Raw genomic sequence first — 23,040 nt, forward strand, 5'->3', positions numbered from 1 at the left:
TTTCAATACCCCATAATGACAAAGCGAAAACTGTTTTTTTGAAATTTTAGCAAATGTATAAAAATTTCAAAACAGAAATACCTTTTTCACATAACCATCCACACCCTTTACTATGAGACTCAAAATTGACCTCAGGTGCATCCTGTTTCCATTGATCATCCTTGACATTTTTCTACAACTTGATTGGAGTCCACTTGTGGTAAATCCAATTGATTGGACATGATTTGGAACGGCACACATCTGTCTATATAAGGTCCCACAGTTGACAGTGCATGTCAGAGTAAAAACCAAGCCATGAGGTCGAAGGAATTGTCCATAGTTCTCCGAGACAGGATTGTGTCGAGGCACAGATCTGGGGAAAGGTACCAAAAAATGTCTGAAGCATTGAAGAACACAGTGGCCTCCATCATTCCTAAATGTAAGAAGTTTGGAACCACCAAGACTCTTCCTAGAGCCGGCCGCCTGGCCAAACTAAGCAATCGGGGGAGAAGTGCTTTGGTCAGGGAGGTGAACAAGAACCCATTGGTCACTCTGACAAAGCTCTAGAGTTCCTCTGTGGAGATGGGAGAACCTTCCAGAAGGACAACCATCTCTGCATCACTCCACCAATCAGGCCTTTATGGTAGTGGCTAGACGAAAACCACTCCTCAGTAAAAGGCACATGACAGCCCGCTTGGGTTTTGCCAAAAGGCATCTAAAGACTCTGACTATGAGTAACAAGATTCTCTGGTCTGACGAAACCAAGATTGAACTCTTTGGCATGAATGCCAAGCGTCACGTCTAAAGGAAACCTGGCACCATCCCTACGGTGAAGCATGGTGGTGGCAGCATCATGCTGTGGGGCTGTTTTTCAGTGGTAGGGACTGGGAGACTAGTCAGGATCGAGGGAGAGATGAGCTGGGCAAAGTACAGAGAGATCCTTGCTGAAAACCTGCTCAGGACCTCTGACTGGGGCGAAGGTTCACCTTGCAACAGGACAACAACCCTAAGCACACAGCCAATACAATGCAGGAGTGGCTTCGGGACAAGTCTCTGAATGTCTTTGAGTGGCCCAGCTAGAGCCCGGACGGGAACCCGATCTTACATCTCTGGAGAGACCTGATAATTGCTGTGCAGCAACGCTCCCCATCCAACCCGATAGAGCTTGAGAGGATCTGCAGAGAAGAATGGGAGAAACTCCCAAAATACAGGTGTGCCAAGCTTGTAGCATCATACCCAAGAAGACTCAATTCTGTAATCGCTGCTAAAGGTGCTTCAACAAGTACTGAGTAAAGGGTCTGAATACTTATGTAAATGTAATAATTCTGTTTTTTATTTTAATAAATTAGCAAAATTGTCTAAAAACCTGTTTCGCTTTGTCATTATGGGGTATTGTGCGTATTTTGATGATGAAAAAAATTTGTGTATGTAATCAATTTTAGAATAAGGCTGTAACCTAACAAAATGTGGAAAAAGTCAATGGGTCTGAATACTTTCCAAAGGCACTGTATCTAGTATAATCAAGTACTATATGTCTGTGTGAACTCAGAACTCAATAAATATAAAGCAGATATCTGTATTGAGAAAAAAAAGTGAGCTTGAACTTGCCTTATGAAGGTGTGAATATTTTTGGGTCACAGCATTGACCTATCCCAGTTTCACTCCAACAGACCAAAACATGGTGCTCTTAACGCCAACCAAACAACAGATCCATGAAAATGCAACACATCTTCCCCAACATGGCTTCCATTTTAAGGGGAGGGAGGGGAACAAGTGTCACTGTTCTGTAGTGCTGTGTTTAAGGGCCCTTAGTAGGCGCCGAAGGCTGACTGACTCTGTGAGATTGGATGGTTTCCTTCATGCAGGTTAGAATGCAACAGCGGCAGCCATTTTGAGTTGAGTGCATGGCTTTGGGGCTGCTTGCTTCGAGTTGGAGTGGTCTATTATGGAAATGGCGGGACCCGTCCACTACTGTGCTCATGAAATGGATCTAAGAGTTGGGCATGCATTCTATTGCTTCTATCATATCAACAGTAGGTTCTATTGGTTTTGATCTGGTGGACATCCCCCCTAGCAGACACGGGGGTTCTTACTGATTAACCCCTCAATTGCTGCAAAGGAAGTGGAGAGGAGGAGGAAAAGACAATTCATTAAAGCTGGTTAAATAGTGTGTGTGTGTGGAGGGGGGGGGATGAACAAAAACAGGCTTATTAGGAAATGAAATAGAATATGATGATGTAAAAGAACCAGAGGGCAGTGGTGATATTCAGTTGTGTCAGTGGGTATATTGTCATGTATTACACAACCTCTCTGAAGGTACAATGCAGGACTGTGGGGGTATTTCCAGATCTGTATTGTGAAGTGGAGGCGTGATAAAGTAAAAATGATGTGAATCCCTTAAATGTAGTTAGGTACAGTAATTAGTGGAATTGACTGAAGAAGAAAGGAGTGCAGCAACAAGAAGCCTGATTGCGCACTAGGACTGGGAGATTAGGAGATTAGACTGTATTATTTGGAAATAATTGAAATTGCAAATGCATGCTAGATATATGGTTGGTAAAATACCTCCAAGCATGTGGATAATAATACGTTTTTACTCATAGTAACCTCTTAATTATTGTACATTGTTGCTGTATTGTACCTTCAGGAGAAGAAAATACAATTTTCACTCAAATCCAGTATCTAAATAGGAACTGATAAATATGGACGTAAATTCTTGTCATCAAGTAAACGAACCATTCTGGTTAGTGCATTCAAATAACTTTACATACATTTTAGCTGTTCAACATTTACATTATTTATGCTTTAACATCAAGAAAAAATACTATTTCAGGATCATGAGATCGGCCTGATTAAATTATCCATTTTGGGCAACTTATCTCTGATCTGTGAAAATTATCATTTGACATCCATTGAACATTCAACATTATCCAACAACCAATCATTTAAAAAGAGGATTCATAGAAAACATGCTTTTATGAATACTGAATATCTAAATAAAAATAATACAACGATTTTGGTACCAATTCCTACAAATAACCTCTTCATAACGCATTATAAGCACACATATAGTGCCTATATTTCATAAGGGTTTAAAAATGCATTGTGAATAGGGTATTCATAGAAAGTGTTACCAAGATTGTCATTCTAGTTGCATTCCCTTATTGTTCTGCAAAATTATAAAAAGGCATGTTATGATAAAATGGTAATTTGACAGTAAAAAACTCTACACTGTCATGCAGCAAACAGTGATAATGCTGTGGAAATCTGCATTGTATGTACAATAAGCTAGCTAGCAAACTCAATCAAAATGTCACTCTCTGAAAATCAGTTTAAGCTATGACTACACATGAGCATGGCCCAACTGATACACTAGCAGAATGCAGAATTCCAGAATTGCTGCTTTAGATTCACTAAAGAATTCTGCTATCTTTTTCAGCACTATACGAATTGGTATATATCTGTCTGATTTTGAGCTCATTCCATTGCTCACATGTGACAAGATGTACAATAGTCGAACGGTGCCAAATAAGTAGATGAATGTCTTCCCCCAAATGATGGATCATTCTAATGTCACATACTTGAACATTTTATGTGCGTAGTGTTACAACCCTTCATAAGAAACATATTTTTTGTGATAAATTATTGGTAGATATGTTCAAAAATAAATACTTTATCTCAAAACTGCACTATTTAACATGTAAGAATGTAGGATCTCTGGTTTAAAAAAAGGGATGCAAAACTAAAAACTGCACTATTTAACATGTAAGAATGTAGGATCTCTGGTTTAAAAAAAGGGATGCAAAACTAAAAACGGCATAGGGCTGCCATAGGAACGGTATATGGGTGCCATAGGAACGGCATAGGGCTGCCATAGGAACGGTATATGGGTGCCATAGGAACGGCATAGGGCTGCCATAGGAACGGTATATGGCTGCCATAGGAACGGCATAAGGCTGCCATAGGAACGGCATAAGGCTGCCATAGGAACGGCATAGGTCTGCCATAGGAACGGCATAAGGCTGCCATAGGAACGGCATAAGGCTGCCATAGGAACGGCATAGGGCTGCCATAGGAACGGCATAAGGTTGCCATAGGAACGGCATATGGCTGCCATAGGAACGGCATAGGGCTGCCATAGGAACGGCATAGGGCTGCCATAGGAACGGCATAGGGCTGCCATAGGAACGGCATAAGGCTGCCATAGGAACGGCATAGGGCTGCCATAGGAACGGCATAGGGCTGCCATAGGAACGGCATAGGGCTGCCATAGGAACGGCATAAGGCTACCATATGAACGGCATAAGGCTACCATATGAACGGCATAAGGCCTGCTACAGTATACCGTGACATGCAAGCCACGTGGCATTATGAAGTGGTGAAATTTACAATCAGATTTAAATGTCATACAGTTCTTGCTTTGCGTAACCATAGTGACATATCATGACAGGTTTTATGTCATCATTTTATATCACTATGATTTATGTCATGATCATGCTATAGAGGCATTATGTCAAGTATTCTTTTTTGTTAGCCCGGGAATCCAAACTGAAGAGCTCTGTTTTCCCAGGCTAATAATTTGCATGACATAACAGACATATCAACAGACGTCGGTAACAGTCATCATCATAAACTGACATAGATTGTTATAGCGTGTTACTGGGTTTAATATGATCTCTTAAGCATGCTATTAATTGATTGCTGCAATTGAGACCAATAATTTGGCCCCAGTTATCATCTAACGGCATGAGACTGAAATCAATGAGAGACTGATATGCACACTCATTTTACTCCATTGAATTACTTTAGTAAATAGTTTTAACCAAAATGTATATAAAATGTATATTAAATATTGTCTGATTTTGCCAGATTTTGATCTGGTTGATCACTAGAACTGATGTGTGAAATCAGATTTGGACTGACTTCATGTCTAAATCATCTTAAAGTTACTTTATTAAGCTACACAATCAATTTGACACCTTGGGATGATTTGGACAAGAAACTCGAGCAGGCATCTCATTAGTATTCAAAGTATATGTTTTTATGATGTTTAATGATGAAAACAAGTCAATCAAACAGAAAACATGAAGGTGATGCCATTGCCAGCAAAAAAATAAATCCATGTTATCTTACACTATACAGCATGTTTACCTCTTTACAGCTATTTACAAAATGGAACAATTCAAAATAAAAAAAATTAAAGATGAAGGGCTGGTTTCTCAGACACAGATTAAGCCTTTGAAAACACTTTCAATTGATATTTTCCATTGAGCATGCTTTTTTGTCCAGGACTAGGCTTCTGTGTCTGGGGAACCAGCCCAAAAGGCATACCAAACCAAAAACTAAACATGATTGCATATCTGTACATTAGGCAATGAGTCCCTCTATATTTTCTTATCAGCATGTTGATCATGGGTGGTGCAACAACCCTCTCCATTTGCCTGACCTGGGGAGCTCTTCTGTCTGAATTCTTCATCCTGCATCTCAATCAGCACTTTAGCACAGCGTCAAACAGAGAAACGAAAAGGAATCGATGAGGATTGCGCATTGCCAATCACGCATCAAATGCATATTTTCTGTCAAGGTACAGAGAAAACACCATCAAGAGCAACAACTGCATCAGTACAGACACACTACACAGACAGGATATGTTTAACATAAATACCTCATGTAGCTCAAACATATGCTGTCATGCTGTTAAGTTCATGGTAAATATCTACGATTAATTAGGAGTATCACTTTAACACCTAAATACTATTTAGAGGTGGTCACTATACCAATACTATATATTGAGTGTACAAAACATTAAGAACACCTGCTCTTTCCATGACATAGACTGACCAGATGAATCCAGGTGAAAACTATGATCCTTTATTGATATCACAAATCCACTTCAATCAGTGTAGATGAAGGGAAGGAGACAGGTTAAAGAACGATTTTTAAGCCTTGAGACAATTGAGACATGGATTGTGTATGTGTGCCATTTAGAGGGTGAATGGGTAAGACAAAATATTTAAGTGCCTTTGAACACAGTATGGGTTGTAGGTGCCAGGTGCACCGGTTTGAGTGTGTCAAGAACTGCAACGTTGATGGGTCTTTCATCTATCCAACTTGACACAACTGTGGAAAGCATTGGAGTCAACATGGGCCAGCATCCCTGTGGATGCTTTCGACACCTTGTAGATTCCATGCCCCGACGAATTGAGGCTGTTCTGAGGGCGCAAAGAGGGTGCAACTCAATATTAGGAAGGTGTTTCTAATGTTTTGTACACTCAGTGTATATACTGCAAATAGGATCGTTATAAGACATGTTATGAACTCATGAGTTTGACATGAAACTGTTTTATAGAGCTATATCGAGGAAAGTGGTTATAGCGCTGTCATTATCAGTTCAGAAGTCGGTTATAACTTGCCATAGAGTCATGGAGCTAACGAAACCCTTATGTTAGCATTGAGTAGCATTATCACAATTGCTGTAACTGTGATGTCCCCTAACTTTATATATATCAACTACATCAGCAGACAATAATCACCACACTGTGCCTTTCTCTAATTGTACTGTCCGAAGTTGGTTTCAAATGAACCAAACAGCAAGGAAACATAGATTCTACAGACAATAGAGAGCAAAGTATCACACCTGTAAAAAGAGGCTCAATAGATACAGTACATAAAACAACATTAATACTCGTACCATCTGAACGCTCACATCACAACAAACCCATTTCCAAGATGGCCTGCTCGGATGACAATGCAACACTAAAGCAATGAAGAATAACACATCATTCAAAAGCTAAATTCAACAGATCAAGTACCTCAGAAACACATTGTGTAAAGACAGTAAGATACTCCTACCTTCTGAATTTTGGCGCGAGGCGGCTCCCTTGATGCGGAAGGCCTGACGCGCCCGGCTGCGTTCTCCGAAGCTCCAGCTCTTGGGCACTTTGCTAGGGCTGTCTTCGTTGCTGTTGTCCCCACTAGGGGACCGGCGGATGGGTTGGCCCTGACCTTGGCCCCCCTGACCCTGGCCCTGGCTGCCTTGTCCACTGGGGCCCTGGGGGGAACCTTTCCCTTTGGTTCCTGAACTCCGGGGACTGGAGAACACACGCTCCTTCAGGCTGACCTTCTGACTGGAAGGGGTCAGAGGGTCAAGAGATGTTGAAAGGAGTTATGTCCTATGATTACAACTTGAGCAGTACGAGTCTGTGTTTTTCTGTGTAGTCATGCAAATCCTCATTTATCTAATTTACATATATGCAGTTATGGTAAGCAGATACTATTGATGTCACAGTTGTAAGTGGTTAACTACTTGTTTACGATGTTTTGGTATTGCATCCAAGTGAATGTTGTCAGAGGAGTATCATCATTAGGCAGTAAATAATCAGTCAAACAACATTTTTCAATAACACTCCTCATTTTATTGAGCTTGTCTAAAACACTAACACAAACACATAATCCTGTCTTGTTCTCATACATGAGCTTAACATATCTGTGGCCATATGACTGAATCACCTGAGTAAGCACGTGCACGACCTATGAACACGGTCACGTGCACGACCTATGAGCACGTGCACTACCTATGAGAATGGACACATGCACGACCTATGAGCACGTGCACTATCTATGAGAATGGTCATGTGCACTACCTATGAGCACATGCAGTACCTATGAGAATGGTCACGTGCACTACCTATGAGCATGGTCACGTGCACGACCTATGAGTACGTGCACTACCTATGAGAATGGTCACGTGCACTACCTATAAGCACATGCACTACCTATGAGCATGGTTACGTGCACTACCTATGAGTACGTGCACTACCTATGAGCATGGTCACGTGCACTACCTATGAACACATGCACTACCTATGAGTATGTGCACTACCTATGAGTATGTGCACTACATATGAGCATGGTCACGTGCACTACCTATGAACACATGCACTACCTATGAGTATGTGCACTACCTATGAGAATGGTCACGTGCACTACCTATGAGCATGGTCACGTGCACTACCTATGAGTATGTGCACTACCTATGAGCATGGTCACGTGCACTACCTATGAGCACATGCACTACCTATGAGCACGTGCACTACCTATGAACATGGCCAGGCGTCCATCAGAGGACAGTGTCAGGGCACATAAATAATGTTCTCATTGATGTCACGCCATCATGGATCATTAGTTAGTAATTAGACGGGTGAATATGAGTGTCAGTAGGTTGGCCTCTGTGTTGTTGTCTGTGACCTTGTTGCATCCCAAATGGCACCCTATTCCCTATGCAGTACACTTTTAAGTAGTGCAACATAGGGAATAGGGTGCTATTTGGGATGCATTCCATGTATAGAAAGCAGTTGGTCACCTTGGTGGTAATAAGACATGGGCTGGTACTATCAACGTTGGGGACTGTTTTGAACAGTCTGCCGGTTTAGTGTCCACTTTGGAACCAACCAGAAATTTGGGTTGCAGATTTATTTGACATCGTTGTGAAATAATGTTTTGAAACTGACCTTGGGGAGGACTCCGGTTGGGAGTCCTTTCTGTTAGGTCAGGAAACACAAAGTCTCACACACACACACACACACACACACACACACACACACACACACACACACACACACACACACACACACACACACACACACACACACACACACACACACACACACACACACACACAAACACACACACAAACACACACACACAATTGTCAGTAGTCTGTCAATCTCAAGCAAAACTCGTATAGCATTGATGCTATATTTTCCATAATGTTTCATATTATTATAAAGACATATTGCATCTTAGCAGGTGATGAATTCATATTGTTATAAAGACATACTGCATCTTAGGAGGTAATGAATTCATATTGTTTCTGACCTGAATGACAGTCCCGACTTGCTCTTCAGGTTTCTCAGGAGATCCAGTTGATTCAGCGGCGGAATCAGTCTACTTAGAAAAACAAGACTTGTCGTGTTACAGGGAAGCAAAAAAAAGCGTACCACAGCTTCACTTCATAGATTGCAGTCAACATGGGCCAGCATACATGTGGAACACTTTCCACACCTTGTAGAGTCCCATGCCCTGACAAATTTAGGCTAATCTGGGGGCAAAATAGGGGTGCAATTCAATATTAGGAAGGTGTTCCTAATGTTTTATACACTCAGTATATATGATTCAGGATGCAATCAGTGCCATCTATGGGTAGTAGGCTATATATTTCCTTCTTTATTTTGTGTGCCTCCCTCTCCTTACCAAAAGCTTGAATTCTGGGGGGATGCTTCCAATTGCCTTGTAACCAGAACTAAGATGGCATTTTCATTTCATAGTTCGAATGCAAATAAGAGAATATGTGACACAATATAAAAAAAACTGCAATAACAATAACTATCCAATTCAGTAATCTTCCAACGTTTTATAGTAGATGCTTGTCTTCCGTAATGTTCTGTTCAATTATAATTCACTGTTGACCTACGGCCTTTGCATCCAATTCGACCCCTCAACTATCAAAGACCCCTCAACTATCAAAGACCCCTCAACTATCAAAGTAGGCTGTTGTTCCATATGAGACATCACACAGCACACTTTAATTAATCTAAGACTTGCCGTATCCAATGGAAACCTTTTCTGCAGATGAAGTAAAAATAATAAAAAAACAGTCTCTTGGCCCTGAGCCCACTATGCGACAACCAGATATGGCCCTCCCCTGGCCATCCCCGTTTGCATTTATCCCTTCCTCTATCAATCAACTTTGATAAACAACAAAAAATAGCTACAGATTTTCAGGTTCATTAAGAAAGCTAAACTAGGGCCTTCCGGGTGGCGCAGTGGTTTAAGGCACTGCATCGCAGTGGTAGCTGTGCCACCAGAGACTCTGGGTTCGAGCCCAGGCTCTGTCGCAGCCAGCCTCGCGGCTGGGAGGCCCATGGGGCGGCACACAATTGGCCTAGCGTCGTTAGGGAGGGTTTGGCCAGCAGGTATATCCTTGTCTCATCGTGCACTAGTGACTCCTGTGGCGGGCCGGGCACAGTGCACACTGATCAGGTCGCTAGGTGTACAGTGTTTCCTCCGACACATTGGTGCGGCTGGCTTCTGGGTTGGATGCGCGCTGTGTTAAGATGCAGTGCGGCTTGGTTGGATTGTGTTTTCGAGGATGCATAGCTCTCGACCTTCGCCTCTCCCAAGTCCGTGTGGGAGTTGTAGCGATGAGACAAGACAGTAACGACTAACAATTGGATACCACGAAAAAGGAGGTAGAAAGAAGAAAAAAAAGAAAGCTAAACTAATGTTTTTTTGATTGTTGACTCAATTAGATCATGCCCATTTTTTTTTTCAACAAAAAAAAGTAATGTTATTTGACAATATTTTGACAAGTTAGCTGGCTAACTCATTGATCCTGCTTTGTAGCATACCCGTCTGGCATGGTAAATTCACATAAATAATAACTCAACACAAACAGTATGCTTAGGCACGCAATGTCACCAAATTGTTACAAACCAACAGAAATTGTGAACCATATCTCATCCAAATTGAAATTGAAACTTGTCACCCGATGTGTGTGTGTGTGTGTGTGTGTATGTGTGTGTAGGTGTTATCGGACATTGAGTAGGTGGTGAGAAGAAAGGGAATATAATTTCACTGGCATGGTGTGGTGCGCTCCATAAAGTAAAGGTCTAGGTGTCATTTTTCCTCTCCGACATCAAAGCAGGAAAGGCCAGCCATCAATCAAACATTTTAGGTGGACATCAAACAGCTTGCATTGCCAGACCCTGACGACAGGAGAGAAATAATGATGGTAAAACCTGCTATAGCACCCAGCTAATACTGAGCAATATGTTGGAGTCCAAGAGGGAACTGATACCAGTTATACCCCGACATGGGATTGGAGCTGTGGTTTCACATATTCCAAAGATGTCCGTCCAAATCTGCTAAAGTAGGTAAAAATTTGCATCACATAAATTATACATTTTCACAATTTGCATAAAGACTAGAACGAAAAGAAAGTATGCAACAGTAAAATGTAGTAATGTTTTTGATTATTGAGGATAAAACAGATTCATAATTTGTCTCAGATGGTTGGTGTTGATGTTTTCTGGGTCGTATTTTTCCAATAAAAACAAGAGTTTCAGATAGTTCAGATAAACCGAAACAGGGAACGACTGTATGAATCTGTTTGGTTCCTAGTGAGTACCCTAGTATTACAGCCAAGCAGGACTTTGGAAAACCACACCGTATAGGGGCGTACATAAAAAGCCATATCTGTAGCCATGAAGTGCTTTGAAAGGCTGGTCATGGCTCACATCAACACCATCATCCCAGAAACTCTAGACCCACTCCAATTTGCATACCACCCCAACATATCCACAGATGATGCAGTCTCTATTGCACTCCACACTGCCCTTTCCCACCTGGAAAGAAGGAGCACTTATGTGAGAGTGCTGTTCATTGACTACAGCTCAGCGTTCAACACCATAGTACCCTCAAAGCTAATCAATGAGATAGGGACCCTGGGACTGAACACCTCCCTCTGCAACTGGATCCTGGACTTCCTGACGGGCCGCCCCCAGGTGGTAAGGGTAGGTAACAACACATCCGCCACGCTGATCCTCAACACAGGGGCCCCTCAAGGGTGTGTGCTCGGCCCCCTCCTGTACTCCCTGTTCACTCATGACTGCACGGCCAGGCAAGACTCCAACACGATCATTAAATTTGCCGATGACACAACAGTGGTAGGCCTGAACACCGACAACAACGAGACAGCCTATAGGGAGGAGGTCAGAGACCTGGCCATGTGGTGCCAGAATAACAACCTATCCCTCAATGTGATCAAGATAAAGGAGATGATTGTGGACTACAGGAAAAAGAGGACCGAGCATGCCGAGCACGCAGGTTGAGAGCTTCAAGTTCCTTGGTGTCCACATCATCAACAAACTAGCATGGTCCAAGCACACCATGTCAGTCGTGAAGCGGGCACGACAAAACCTATTCATTCTCAGGAAACTGTAAAGATTTGGCATGGGTCCTCAGATCCTCAAAAGGTTCTACAGCTGCACCATAGAGAGCATCCTGACTGGTTGCATCACTGCCTGGTATGGCAACTGCTCGGCCTCCGACTGCAAGGCAGTACAAAGGGTAGTGCAAAAGGCCCAGTACATCACTGGGGCCAAGCTTCCTGCCATCCAGGACCTCTATAACAGGCGGTGTCAAAGGAAAGCCCTGAAAATTGTCAAAGACTCCAGCCACCCTAGTCATAGACTGTTCTCTCTGCTACCACACGGCAAGTGGTAGCGGAGCGCCAAGTCTAGGTCCAAGAGGCTACTAAACATCTTCTACCCTCAAGCCATAAGACTCCTGAACATCTAGTGAAATGGCCACCCAGACTATTCACATTGCCCCTCCCTTCTTCACACCACTGCCACTCTCTGTTGTCATCTATGCATAGTCACTTTAATTAACTCTACCTACATGTACATTCTACCTCAACTAACCGGTGCCCCCGCACACTGACTCTGTACCAGCACCCCTCTGTATACATGTTTTACTGCTCCTCTTTAATTACTTGTTACTTTTATCTCTTATTCTTATCTGTATTTTTTGAAACTGCACTGTCGGTTAGGGGCTCGTAAGTAAGCATTTCACTGTAAGGTCTACCTGTTGTATTAGGCGCATGTGACTAATAAAATTTGATTGATTTGATGTTTGCTAATGACATCAGCATTATGCAATCCAACTGTCTGTCAACACATGATCTCGTGGGGTGAAGTGAGCTTGTGAACAGTTTTTCCTCCCTAAGCAAACACAAAGACTAGACTACATTAAACCTTCACAGATCTCCTTCAGACCTACATCATACATTTCTATAATAACTATACCATCCTTTTTAAATGAATCCACGTGGTAAAATGTAATGTCCTCTGTGTTTCCGTTGTTAGAGCACAGCGCCACGACACGAACAGCACTCGCTGTTGTTAGCCACTTAGGATAGAAAAGTATATGGCTTTTATTATTATAATGAAGTAAATGTCTATTGGCTTAGACTAAGAATCCATCGGGTCCTTAGCCTCTATCAGGTAACTGCCAAAGTAAAGGAAACACTTGAGTAAATGAAGGATAGAAAGTACATTGAAACCAGGTGCTTCCACACAGGTGTGGTTCCTGAGTTTATTGAGCAATTAAAAAATATTATTTTGGTTACCATGGCTAGAAGAAGAAATCTCAGTGACTTAAAAAAAAATCACCTTTATTTAACCAGGTAGGCCAGTTGAGAACAAGTTCTCATTTACAACTGCGACCTGGCCAACACATGCTGTATATAGATTTTTTCTACTGTATTATTGATTGTATGTTTGTTTATCCCATGTGTAACTCTGTGTTGTTGTAGGTGTCGAACTACTTTGCTTTATCTTGGCCAGGTCGCAGTTGTAAATGAGAACTTGTTCTCAACTAGCCTACCTGGTTAAATACAGGTGAACTTTAAAAAAATGTATTAAATATTCAATAGCCACGCATGCTACCATTTATCCATCGCTCATTGAATAGCCACGCATGCTACCATTTATTCATCGCTCATTGAATAGCCAAGCATGCTACCATTTATCCATCGCTCATTGAATAGCCAAGCATGCTACCATTTATCAATCGCTCATTGAATAGCCACGCATGCTACCATTTATCCATCGCTCATTGAATAGCCACGCATGCTACCATTTATCCATCGCTCATTGAATAGCCACGCATGCTACCATTTATCCATCGCTCATTGAATAGCCACGCATGCTACCATTTATCCATCGCTCATTGAATAGCCAACCATGCTTGAAAGTAAATAGACTGGTAGCCTTGATAGTCTGTGACAGTCTGGATAGGCTACAGTATTGCTGTGCGATTGAAGCGAGACATCATGCCCTAGCTTATTTCATCTCAGAGCCTATACCAAAGCATGAGATAGAAACATAATCATCTATTGCATAGAAGTGTGGGCTGTAGCATTTACTTTTAAATTGTTTGAAAGGACAATCAATCTTTCAGAATGCGCAGCCAGTGTTTGTCACTCGCTAGGCGGCACGCATTTGTAATTTGAAAAAGGCCCTGTAACATTCTCCTACACCTCTACAAATTTTCCAACATCTCCAAATCATACAGCAAATGATAGCGTTTTTGTTACCATAAAAGGTGAATGGGGGATGTTTTCCAGGTGGGTTTGTAGCAGGTGGGTTTGTAGCCACAAATATAGTATGTATCTAATTTATCAATGCAAACATGCGTAGATGTTGCGTGCGACAGTTTGATAAATGCCAAGAAATTGTGGCACACGCAAATCCTAGAATCTCCATGTATGTCAGAATTTAGTAAGAAATGTACACTTGTAGAATTTATACCAAGGTGCATTGAAGATGTTCGTGGTGGCCCAACGTTGTTTTAAGACAATTCATGTTGGCGTTTATTTTATTTTGGCAGTTAGATCCTGATTAGACATCTTCATTAACCTTCAGATTGTTATTACTATAACTAAACATCTATTGGCTTGGACCAATAACAATAAATCAGGCCCGTAGCCTCTACATAGATACTGATTGGACATCTCCATTAACCTTCAGATTGAGGGGAAAGGAATGTGCAAAGGTCAGAGGGGTGGATCGATGGAGGCAGCGATGGCTGGATCCGTCTCAGCTGAAACCGGAGAGGAGCAGACGGGACAATTTAAATCTAGGCGCTGATTTACTATATAATCAATACCTGTACATCGGTGAGGATACGGTGCGTTCGTAATAATCCCACGTCGACTCCAGGTCTGGCCGGGTGAGATTAGTGGCGTAGAAACGCCACGCGGCCTAAAGAGAGAGAGAGAGAGAGAGAGAGAGAGAGAGAGAGAGAGAGAGAGAGAGAGAGAGAGAGAGAGAGAGAGAGAGAGAGAGAGAGAGAGAGAGAGAGAGAGAGAGAGAGAGAGAGAGAGAGAGAGAGAGAGAGAGAGAGAGAGAGAGAGAGAGAGAGAGAGAGAGAGAGAGAGATTAAATAAAGGAGAGAGCAGGATGAATAATAAATGGTGAGAGAGAGAAATAGAGAGAGAGAAAAAATAGAAATAGAGAGAGAAAGAGAGGTGCATGGTTTTAAAAGGAAGGTAATGAATACAGCGTTTCCTTTATGTTTTCATACAAATCTTTGTGTGTAGACTATATGTATTTCAAACAGTCAAGCAGGTATGAACAGCAAGCAGGGAATTACTAAGTGAGCCCTATTACTCATGTCTTGGCAGAGACAACTCACACTCCGATATCTATCACTGTGTGTGTACCGTCTAATCTGTCTTTCTCTGGCCTGTGTGTGGGTGCTTTCACATCATTGTCTGATTGGGCTACTGGAGTGTTTGGGACCAGGGAAACCAAACGAATACTGGCCAAAATTCATTCTAGTAGTTGACTGAGAAGTGGGTTCAGGATCCAGAACTAGAGTACCAGGTATTGTGACATGGAACGTTTTGCCTCATATAAACACGCTAGCATGGTGGCGTCATGTAGAATGTTTGTCTTGGAAAGAGTACCCTGAAACTGTTAATTTCCATTCTTGTGGAAGCAAAGACTGTTTTGTGAAATTACCAGAAATGGTCTATGGAACCCCACCAGGACACCAGATCACCAGGATACCATATCACCAGGACACCATATCACCAGGACACCAGATCACCAGGATACCATATCACCAGGACACCATATCACCAGGATACCATATCACCAGGACACCATATCACCAGGACACCAGATCACCAGGATACCAGATCACCAGGACACCAGATCACCAGGATACCATATCACCAGGACACCAGATCACCAGGATACCATATCACCAGGACACCAGATCACCAGGACACCAGATCACCAGGACACCAGATCACCAGGATACCATATCACAAGGACACCAGATCACCAGGATACCAGATCACCAGGACACCAGATCACCAGGATACCAGATCACCAGGACACCAGATCACCAGGATACCATATCACCAGGACACCAGATCACCAGGACACCAGATCACCAGGACACCAGATCACCAGGATACCATATCACCAGGACACCAGATCACCAGGATACCAGATCACCAGAACTTGAGTGAAAACGCGCTAAATGTTGTTTTTTAGAGTGAATAAGCTCCTGGTTTATTTACCTGAATAAGTCCTGCCGCAGGATTCCGCCTCTTCTCAAAGTGTTTTTGTCGATGTTGCTCCTGGACCTTCAAGGCGAAGCCGGAGCCCAAGATACCCTTAGAGATACAGGCAAGCTGTTAGTCACAACAACAAGCCTCTGGAAAACATGATCAATTCACAGTTACATAATGAACTCTTACTTCAGAGTAACACTTGACTATCAAATTGCAGATGCTTCGGGGCACTCATTTTCTGAGGTTCTTCAGTAGCCCTCCATTTCCTTGCATTAAGTGCACATTAATAAGTCACTTCAGTCATTTTTTGGGATAAAAGCATCTTACTGCTGGAAGTGCAAAGAAAGATACTCCAATCAAGGTGAAGGTTGCGGCGAGAAGACGTCCGTTCCACGTTATGGGAAACTTGTCTCCGTAACCAATGGTAGTCAGGGTGATCTGAGAAGGCAATTGGCAGACATCTTGAATTACATCTTTTTTCCATCTCACACAAAGCTGTTACATGTAACAAGACAATCATTCTCCGAGGCTGTTATTCAGATGGTCTCTCATGAAGGGTGACATAAGGAGATACGACCGGTCATTCTAAGTCCCAAGGTTGAATTACATTCATCTCTTCTTTCTTTAGATTCTCAGTTAACACAAGTACTGGGTGTTATATAAGGACCTATATAAATTATCCTATTAAGAAATGCTGGGTGTTTTATAAGGACCTATAGAAATGATCCTATTAAGAAATGCTGGGTGTTTTATAAGGACCTATAGAAATGATCCTATTAAGAAATGCTGGGTGTTTTATAAGGACCTATAGAAATGATCCTATTAAGAAATGCTGGGTGTTTTATAAGGACCTATAGAAATGATCCTATTAAGAAATGCTGGGTGTTTTATAAGGACCTATAGAAATGATCCTATTAAGAAATGCTGGGTGTTTTGTAAGGACCTATAGAAATGATCCTATTAAGAAATGCTGGGTGTTTTATAAGGACCTATAGAAATGATCCTATTAAGAAATGCTGGGTGTTTTATAAGGACCTATAGAAATGATCGTATTAAGAAATGCTGGGTGTTTTGTGGTGACTGAAATGTTGCTGGCTATTTCATGGGGACGTCCAAAAATTATGTTTTAAACAAGTGCTGGGAGTTTTGTTGGGACCTTCCAAACATAGCGTATTTGTAACCGCTGAGTGTTTTGTGGCGACATACATTCTCCTATCTGCAACCGCTGAGTGTTTTGTGGGGACATACATTCTCCTATCAGCAACCTGCTGAGTGTTTTGTGGGGACATACATTCTCCTATCAGCAACCTGCTGAGTGTTTTGTGGGGACATACATTCTCCTATTAGCAACCTGCTGAGTGTTTTGTGGGGACATACATTCTCCTATTAGCAACCGCTGAGTGTTTTGTGGGGACATACATTCTCCTATCAGTAACCCGCTGAGTGTTTTGTGGGGACATACATTCTACCAATCAGTAACCTGCTGAGTGTTTTGTGGGGACATACATTCTCCTATCTGCAACCGCTGAGTGTTTTGTGGGGACATACATTCTCCTATCTGCAACCGCTGAGTGTTTTGTGGGGACATACATTCTCCTATTAGTAACCCGCTGAGTGTTTTGTGGGGACATACATTCTCCTATCTGCAACCGCTGAGTGTTTTGTGGGGACATACATTCTCCTATCTGCAACCGCTGAGTGTTTTGTGGGGACATACATTCTCCTATCTGCAACCACTGAGTGTTTTGTGGGGACATACATTCTCCTATTAGCAACCTGCTGAGTGTTTTGTGGGGACATACATTATCCTATTAGCAACCGCTGAGTGTTTTGTGGGGACATACATTCTCCTATCTGCAACCGCTGAGTGTTTTGTGGGGACATACATTCTCCTATTAGCAACCGCTGAGTGTTTTGTGGGGACATACATTCTCCTATTAGCAACCCGCTGAGTGTTTTGTGGGGACATACATTTGCCTATCTGCAACCGCTGAGTGTTTTGTGGGGACATACATTCTCCTATCTGCAACCGCTGAGTGTTTTGTGGGGACATACATTCTCCTATCAGCAACCGCTGAGTGTTTTGTGGGGGCATACATTCTCCTATTAGCAACCCGCTGAGTGTTTTGTGGGGACATACATTCTCCTATCAGCAACCGCTGAGTGTTTTGTGGGGACATACATTCTCCTATTAGCAACCTGCTGAGTGTTTTGTGGGGACATACATTCTCCTATCAGCAACCGCTGAGTGTTTTGTGGGGACATACATTCTCCTATCAGCAACCGCTGAGTGTTTTGTGGGGACATACATTCTCCTATCAGTAACCCGCTGAGTGTTTTGTGGGGACATACATTCTCCTATCTGCAACCTGCTGAGTGTTTTGTGGGGACAGACATTCTCATATCAGCAACCGCTGAGTGTTTTGTGGGGACATACATTCTCATATCAGCAACCGCTGAGTGTTTTGTGGGGACATACATTCTCCTATCTGCAACCGCTGAGTGTTTTGTGGGGACATACATTCTCCTATCTGCAACCGCTGAGTGTTATGTGGGGACATACATTCTCCTATCTGCAACCGCTGAGTGTTTTGTGGGGACATACATTCTCCTATCTGCAACCGCTGAGTGTTTTGTGGGGACATACATTCTCCTATTAGTAACCCGCTGAGTGTTTTGTGGGGACATACATTCTCCTATCAGCAACCTGCTGAGTGTTTTGTGGGGACATACATTCTCCTATTAGTAACCCGCTGAGTGTTTTGTGGGGACATACATTCTCCGATCAGCAACCGCTGAGTGTTTTGTGGGGACATACATTCTCCTATCTGCAACCGCTGAGTGTTTTGTGGGGACATACATTCTCCTATCTGCAACCGCTGAGTGTTTTGTGGGGACATACATTCTCCTATCTGCAACCGCTGAGTGTTTTGTGGGGGCATACATTCTCCTATCTGCAACCGCTGAGTGTTTTGTGGGGACATACATTCTCCTATCTGCAAACGCTGAGTGTTTTGTGGGACATACATTCTCCTATCTGCAACCGCTGAGTGTTTTGTGGGGACATACATTCTCCTATCTGCAACCGCTGAGTGTTTTGTGGGGACATACATTCTCCTATCTGCAACCGCTGAGTGTTTTGTGGGGACATACATTCTCCTATCAGCAACCGCTGAGTGTTTTGTGGGGACATACATTCTCCTATTAGCAACCCGCTGAGTGTTTTGTGGGGACATACATTCTCCTATCAGCAACCGCTGAGTGTTTTGTGGGGACATACATTCTCCTATTAGCAACCTGCTGAGTGTTTTGTGGCGACATACATTCTCCTATCAGCAACCGCTGAGTGTTTTGTGGGGACATACATTCTCCTATCAGCAACGGCTGAGTGTTTTGTGGGGACATACATTGTCCTATCTGCAACCGCTGAGTGTTTTGTGGGGACATACATTCTCCTATCAGTAACCCGCTGAGTGTTTTGTGTGGACATACATTCTCCTATCTGCAACCTGCTGAGTGTTTTGTGAGGACAGACATTCTCCTATCAGCAACCGCTGAGTGTTTTGTGGGGACATACATTCTCCTATCTGCAACCGCTGAGTGTTTTGTGGGGACATACATTCTCCTATCTGCAACCGCTGAGTGTTTTGTGGGGACATACATTCTCCTATTAGTAACCCGCTGAGTGTTTTGTGGGGACATACATTCTCCTATCAGCAACCTGCTGAGTGTTTTGTGGGGACATACATTCTCCTATTAGTAACCCGCTGAGTGTTTTGTGGGGACATACATTCTCCTATCGGCAACCGCTGAGTGTTTTGTGGGGACATACATTCTCCTATCAGCAACCTGCTGAGTGTTTTGTGGGGACATACATTCTCCTATTAGTAACCCGCTGAGTGTTTTGTGGGGACATACATTCTCCTATCAGCAACCGCTGAGTGTTTTGTGGGGACATACATTCTCCTATCTGCAACCGCTGAGTGTTTTGTGGGGACATACATTCTCCTATCTGCAACCGCTGAGTGTTTTGTGGGGACATACATTCTCCTATCTGCAACCGCTGAGTGTTTTGTGGCGACATACATTCTCCTATCTGCAACCGCTGAGTGTTTTGTGGGACATACATTCTCCTATCAGCAACCTGCTGAGTGTTTTGTGGGGACATACATTCTCCTATCAGCAACCTGCTGAGTGTTTTGTGGGGACATACATTCTCCTATTAGCAACCTGCTGAGTGTTTTGTGGGGACATACATTCTCCTATTAGCAACCGCTGAGTGTTTTGTGGGGACATACATTCTCCTATCAGTAACCCGCTGAGTGTTTTTGTGGGGACATACATTCTACCAATCAGTAACCTGCTGAGTGTTTTGTGGGGACATACATTCTCCTATCTGCAACCGCTGAGTGTTTTGTGGGGACATACATTCTCCTATCTGCAACCGCTGAGTGTTTTGTGGGGACATACATTCTCCTATTAGTAACCCGCTGAGTGTTTTGTGGGGACATACATTCTCCTATCTGCAACCGCTGAGTGTTTTGTGGGGACATACATTCTCCTATCTGCAACCGCTGAGTGTTTTGTGGGGACATACATTCTCCTATCTGCAACCACTGAGTGTTTTGTGGGGACATACATTCTCCTATTAGCAACCTGCTGAGTGTTTTGTGGGGACATACATTATCCTATTAGCAACCGCTGAGTGTTTTGTGGGGACATACATTCTCCTATCTGCAACCGCTGAGTGTTTTGTGGGGACATACATTCTCCTATTAGCAACCGCTGAGTGTTTTGTGGGGACATACATTCTCCTATTAGCAACCCGCTGAGTGTTTTGTGGGGACATACATTTGCCTATCTGCAACCGCTGAGTGTTTTGTGGGGACATACATTCTCCTATCTGCAACCGCTGAGTGTTTTGTGGGGACATACATTCTCCTATCAGCAACCGCTGAGTGTTTTGTGGGGGCATACATTCTCCTATTAGCAACCCGCTGAGTGTTTTGTGGGGACATACATTCTCCTATCAGCAACCGCTGAGTGTTTTGTGGGGACATACATTCTCCTATTAGCAACCTGCTGAGTGTTTTGTGGGGACATACATTCTCCTATCAGCAACCGCTGAGTGTTTTGTGGGGACATACATTCTCCTATCAGCAACCGCTGAGTGTTTTGTGGGGACATACATTCTCCTATCAGTAACCCGCTGAGTGTTTTGTGGGGACATACATTCTCCTATCTGCAACCTGCTGAGTGTTTTGTGGGGACAGACATTCTCATATCAGCACCGCTGAGTGTTTTTGTGGGGACAGACATTCTCATATCAGCAACCGCTGAGTGTTTTGTGGGGACATACATTCTCCTATCTGCAACCTGCTGAGTGTTTTGTGGGGACATACATTCTCCTATCTGCAAACCGCTGAGTGTTATGTGGGGACATACATTCTCCTATCTGCAACCGCTGAGTGTTTTGTGGGGACATACATTCTCCTATCTGCAACCGCTGAGTGTTTTGTGGGGACATACATTCTCCTATTAGTAACCCGCTGAGTGTTTTGTGGGGACATACATTCTCCTATCAGCAACCTGCTGAGTTGTTTTGTGGGGACATACATTCTCCTATTAGTAACCCGCTGAGTGTTTTTGTGGGGACATACTTCTCCGATCAGCAACCGCTGAGTGTTTTGTGGGGACATACATTCTCCTATCTGCAACCGCTGAGTGTTTTGTGGGGACATACATTCTCCTATCTGCAACCGCTGAGTGTTTTGTGGGGACATACATTCTCCTATCTGCAACCGCTGAGTGTTTTGTGGGGGCATACATTCTCCTATCTGCAACCGCTGAGTGTTTTGTGGGGACATACATTCTCCTATCTGCAAACGCTGAGTGTTTTGTGGGGACATACATTCTCCTATCTGCAACCGCTGAGTGTTTTTGTGGGGACATACATTCTCCTATCTGCAACCGCTGAGTGTTTTTGTGGGGACATAACATTCTCCTATCTGCAACCGCTGAGTGTTTTGTGGGGACATACATTCTCCTATCAGCAACCGCTGAGTGTTTTGTGGGGACATACATTCTCCTATTAGCAACCCGCTGAGTGTTTTGTGGGGACATACATTCTCCTATCAGCAGACCGCTGAGTGTTTTGTGGGGACGATACATTCTCCTATTAGCAACCTCTGAGTGTTTTGTGGCGACATACTTCTCCTATCAGCAACCGCTGAAGTGTTTGTGGGACATACATTCTCCTATCAGCAACCGCTGAGTGTTTTGTGGGGACATACATTGTCCTATCTGCAACCGCTGAGTGTTTTGTGGGGACATACATTCTCCTATCAGTAACCCGCTGAGTGTTTTGTGTGGACATACATTCTCCTATCTGCAACCTGCTGAGTGTTTTGTGAGGACAGACATTCTCCTATCAGCAACCGCTGAGTGTTTTGTGGGGACATACATTCTCCTATCTGCAACCGCTGAGTGTTTTGTGGGGACATACATTCTCCTATCTGCAACCGCTGAGTGTTTTGTGGGGACATACATTCTCCTATTAGTAACCCGCTGAGTGTTTTGTGGGACATACATTCTCCTATCAGCAACCTGCTGAATGTTTTGTGGGACATACATTCTCCTATTAGTAACCCGCTGAGTGTTTTGTGGGGACATACATTCTCCTATCGGCAACCGCTGAGTGTTTTGTGTGGGACATACATTCTCCTATCAGCAACCTGCTGAGTGTTTTGTGGGGACATACATTCTCCTATTAGTAACCCGCTGAGTGTTTTGTGGGGACATACATTCTCCTATCACAACCGCTGAGTGTTTTGTGGGGACATACATTCTCCTATCTGCAACCGCTGAGTGTTTTGTGGGGACATACATTCTCCTATCTGCAACCGCTG

General features: G+C 43.2%; 1 protein-coding gene across 1 annotated transcript in view; it reads right to left on the bottom strand.

The window, feature by feature from the left end:
- Positions 1-23,040, bottom strand: part of LOC120064851 (potassium voltage-gated channel subfamily KQT member 2-like) — an 86,302-nt gene that overhangs the window by 9,807 nt on the left and 53,455 nt on the right. The window contains exons 6-12 of the mRNA XM_039015444.1: positions 16,460-16,570; positions 16,139-16,234; positions 14,713-14,807; positions 11,127-11,156; positions 8,857-8,925; positions 8,490-8,519; positions 6,832-7,106 (exon numbers count right to left, since the gene is read on the bottom strand). Coding sequence (XP_038871372.1) covers positions 6,832-7,106; positions 8,490-8,519; positions 8,857-8,925; positions 11,127-11,156; positions 14,713-14,807; positions 16,139-16,234; positions 16,460-16,570 — 706 coding nt within the window. The remainder of the gene's footprint in view (positions 1-6,831; positions 7,107-8,489; positions 8,520-8,856; positions 8,926-11,126; positions 11,157-14,712; positions 14,808-16,138; positions 16,235-16,459; positions 16,571-23,040) is intronic.

The sequence above is a fragment of the Salvelinus namaycush genome, chromosome 20 (assembly GCF_016432855.1).
Source record: "Salvelinus namaycush isolate Seneca chromosome 20, SaNama_1.0, whole genome shotgun sequence".
In the NCBI taxonomy this organism is placed as follows: domain Eukaryota; kingdom Metazoa; phylum Chordata; class Actinopteri; order Salmoniformes; family Salmonidae; genus Salvelinus; species Salvelinus namaycush.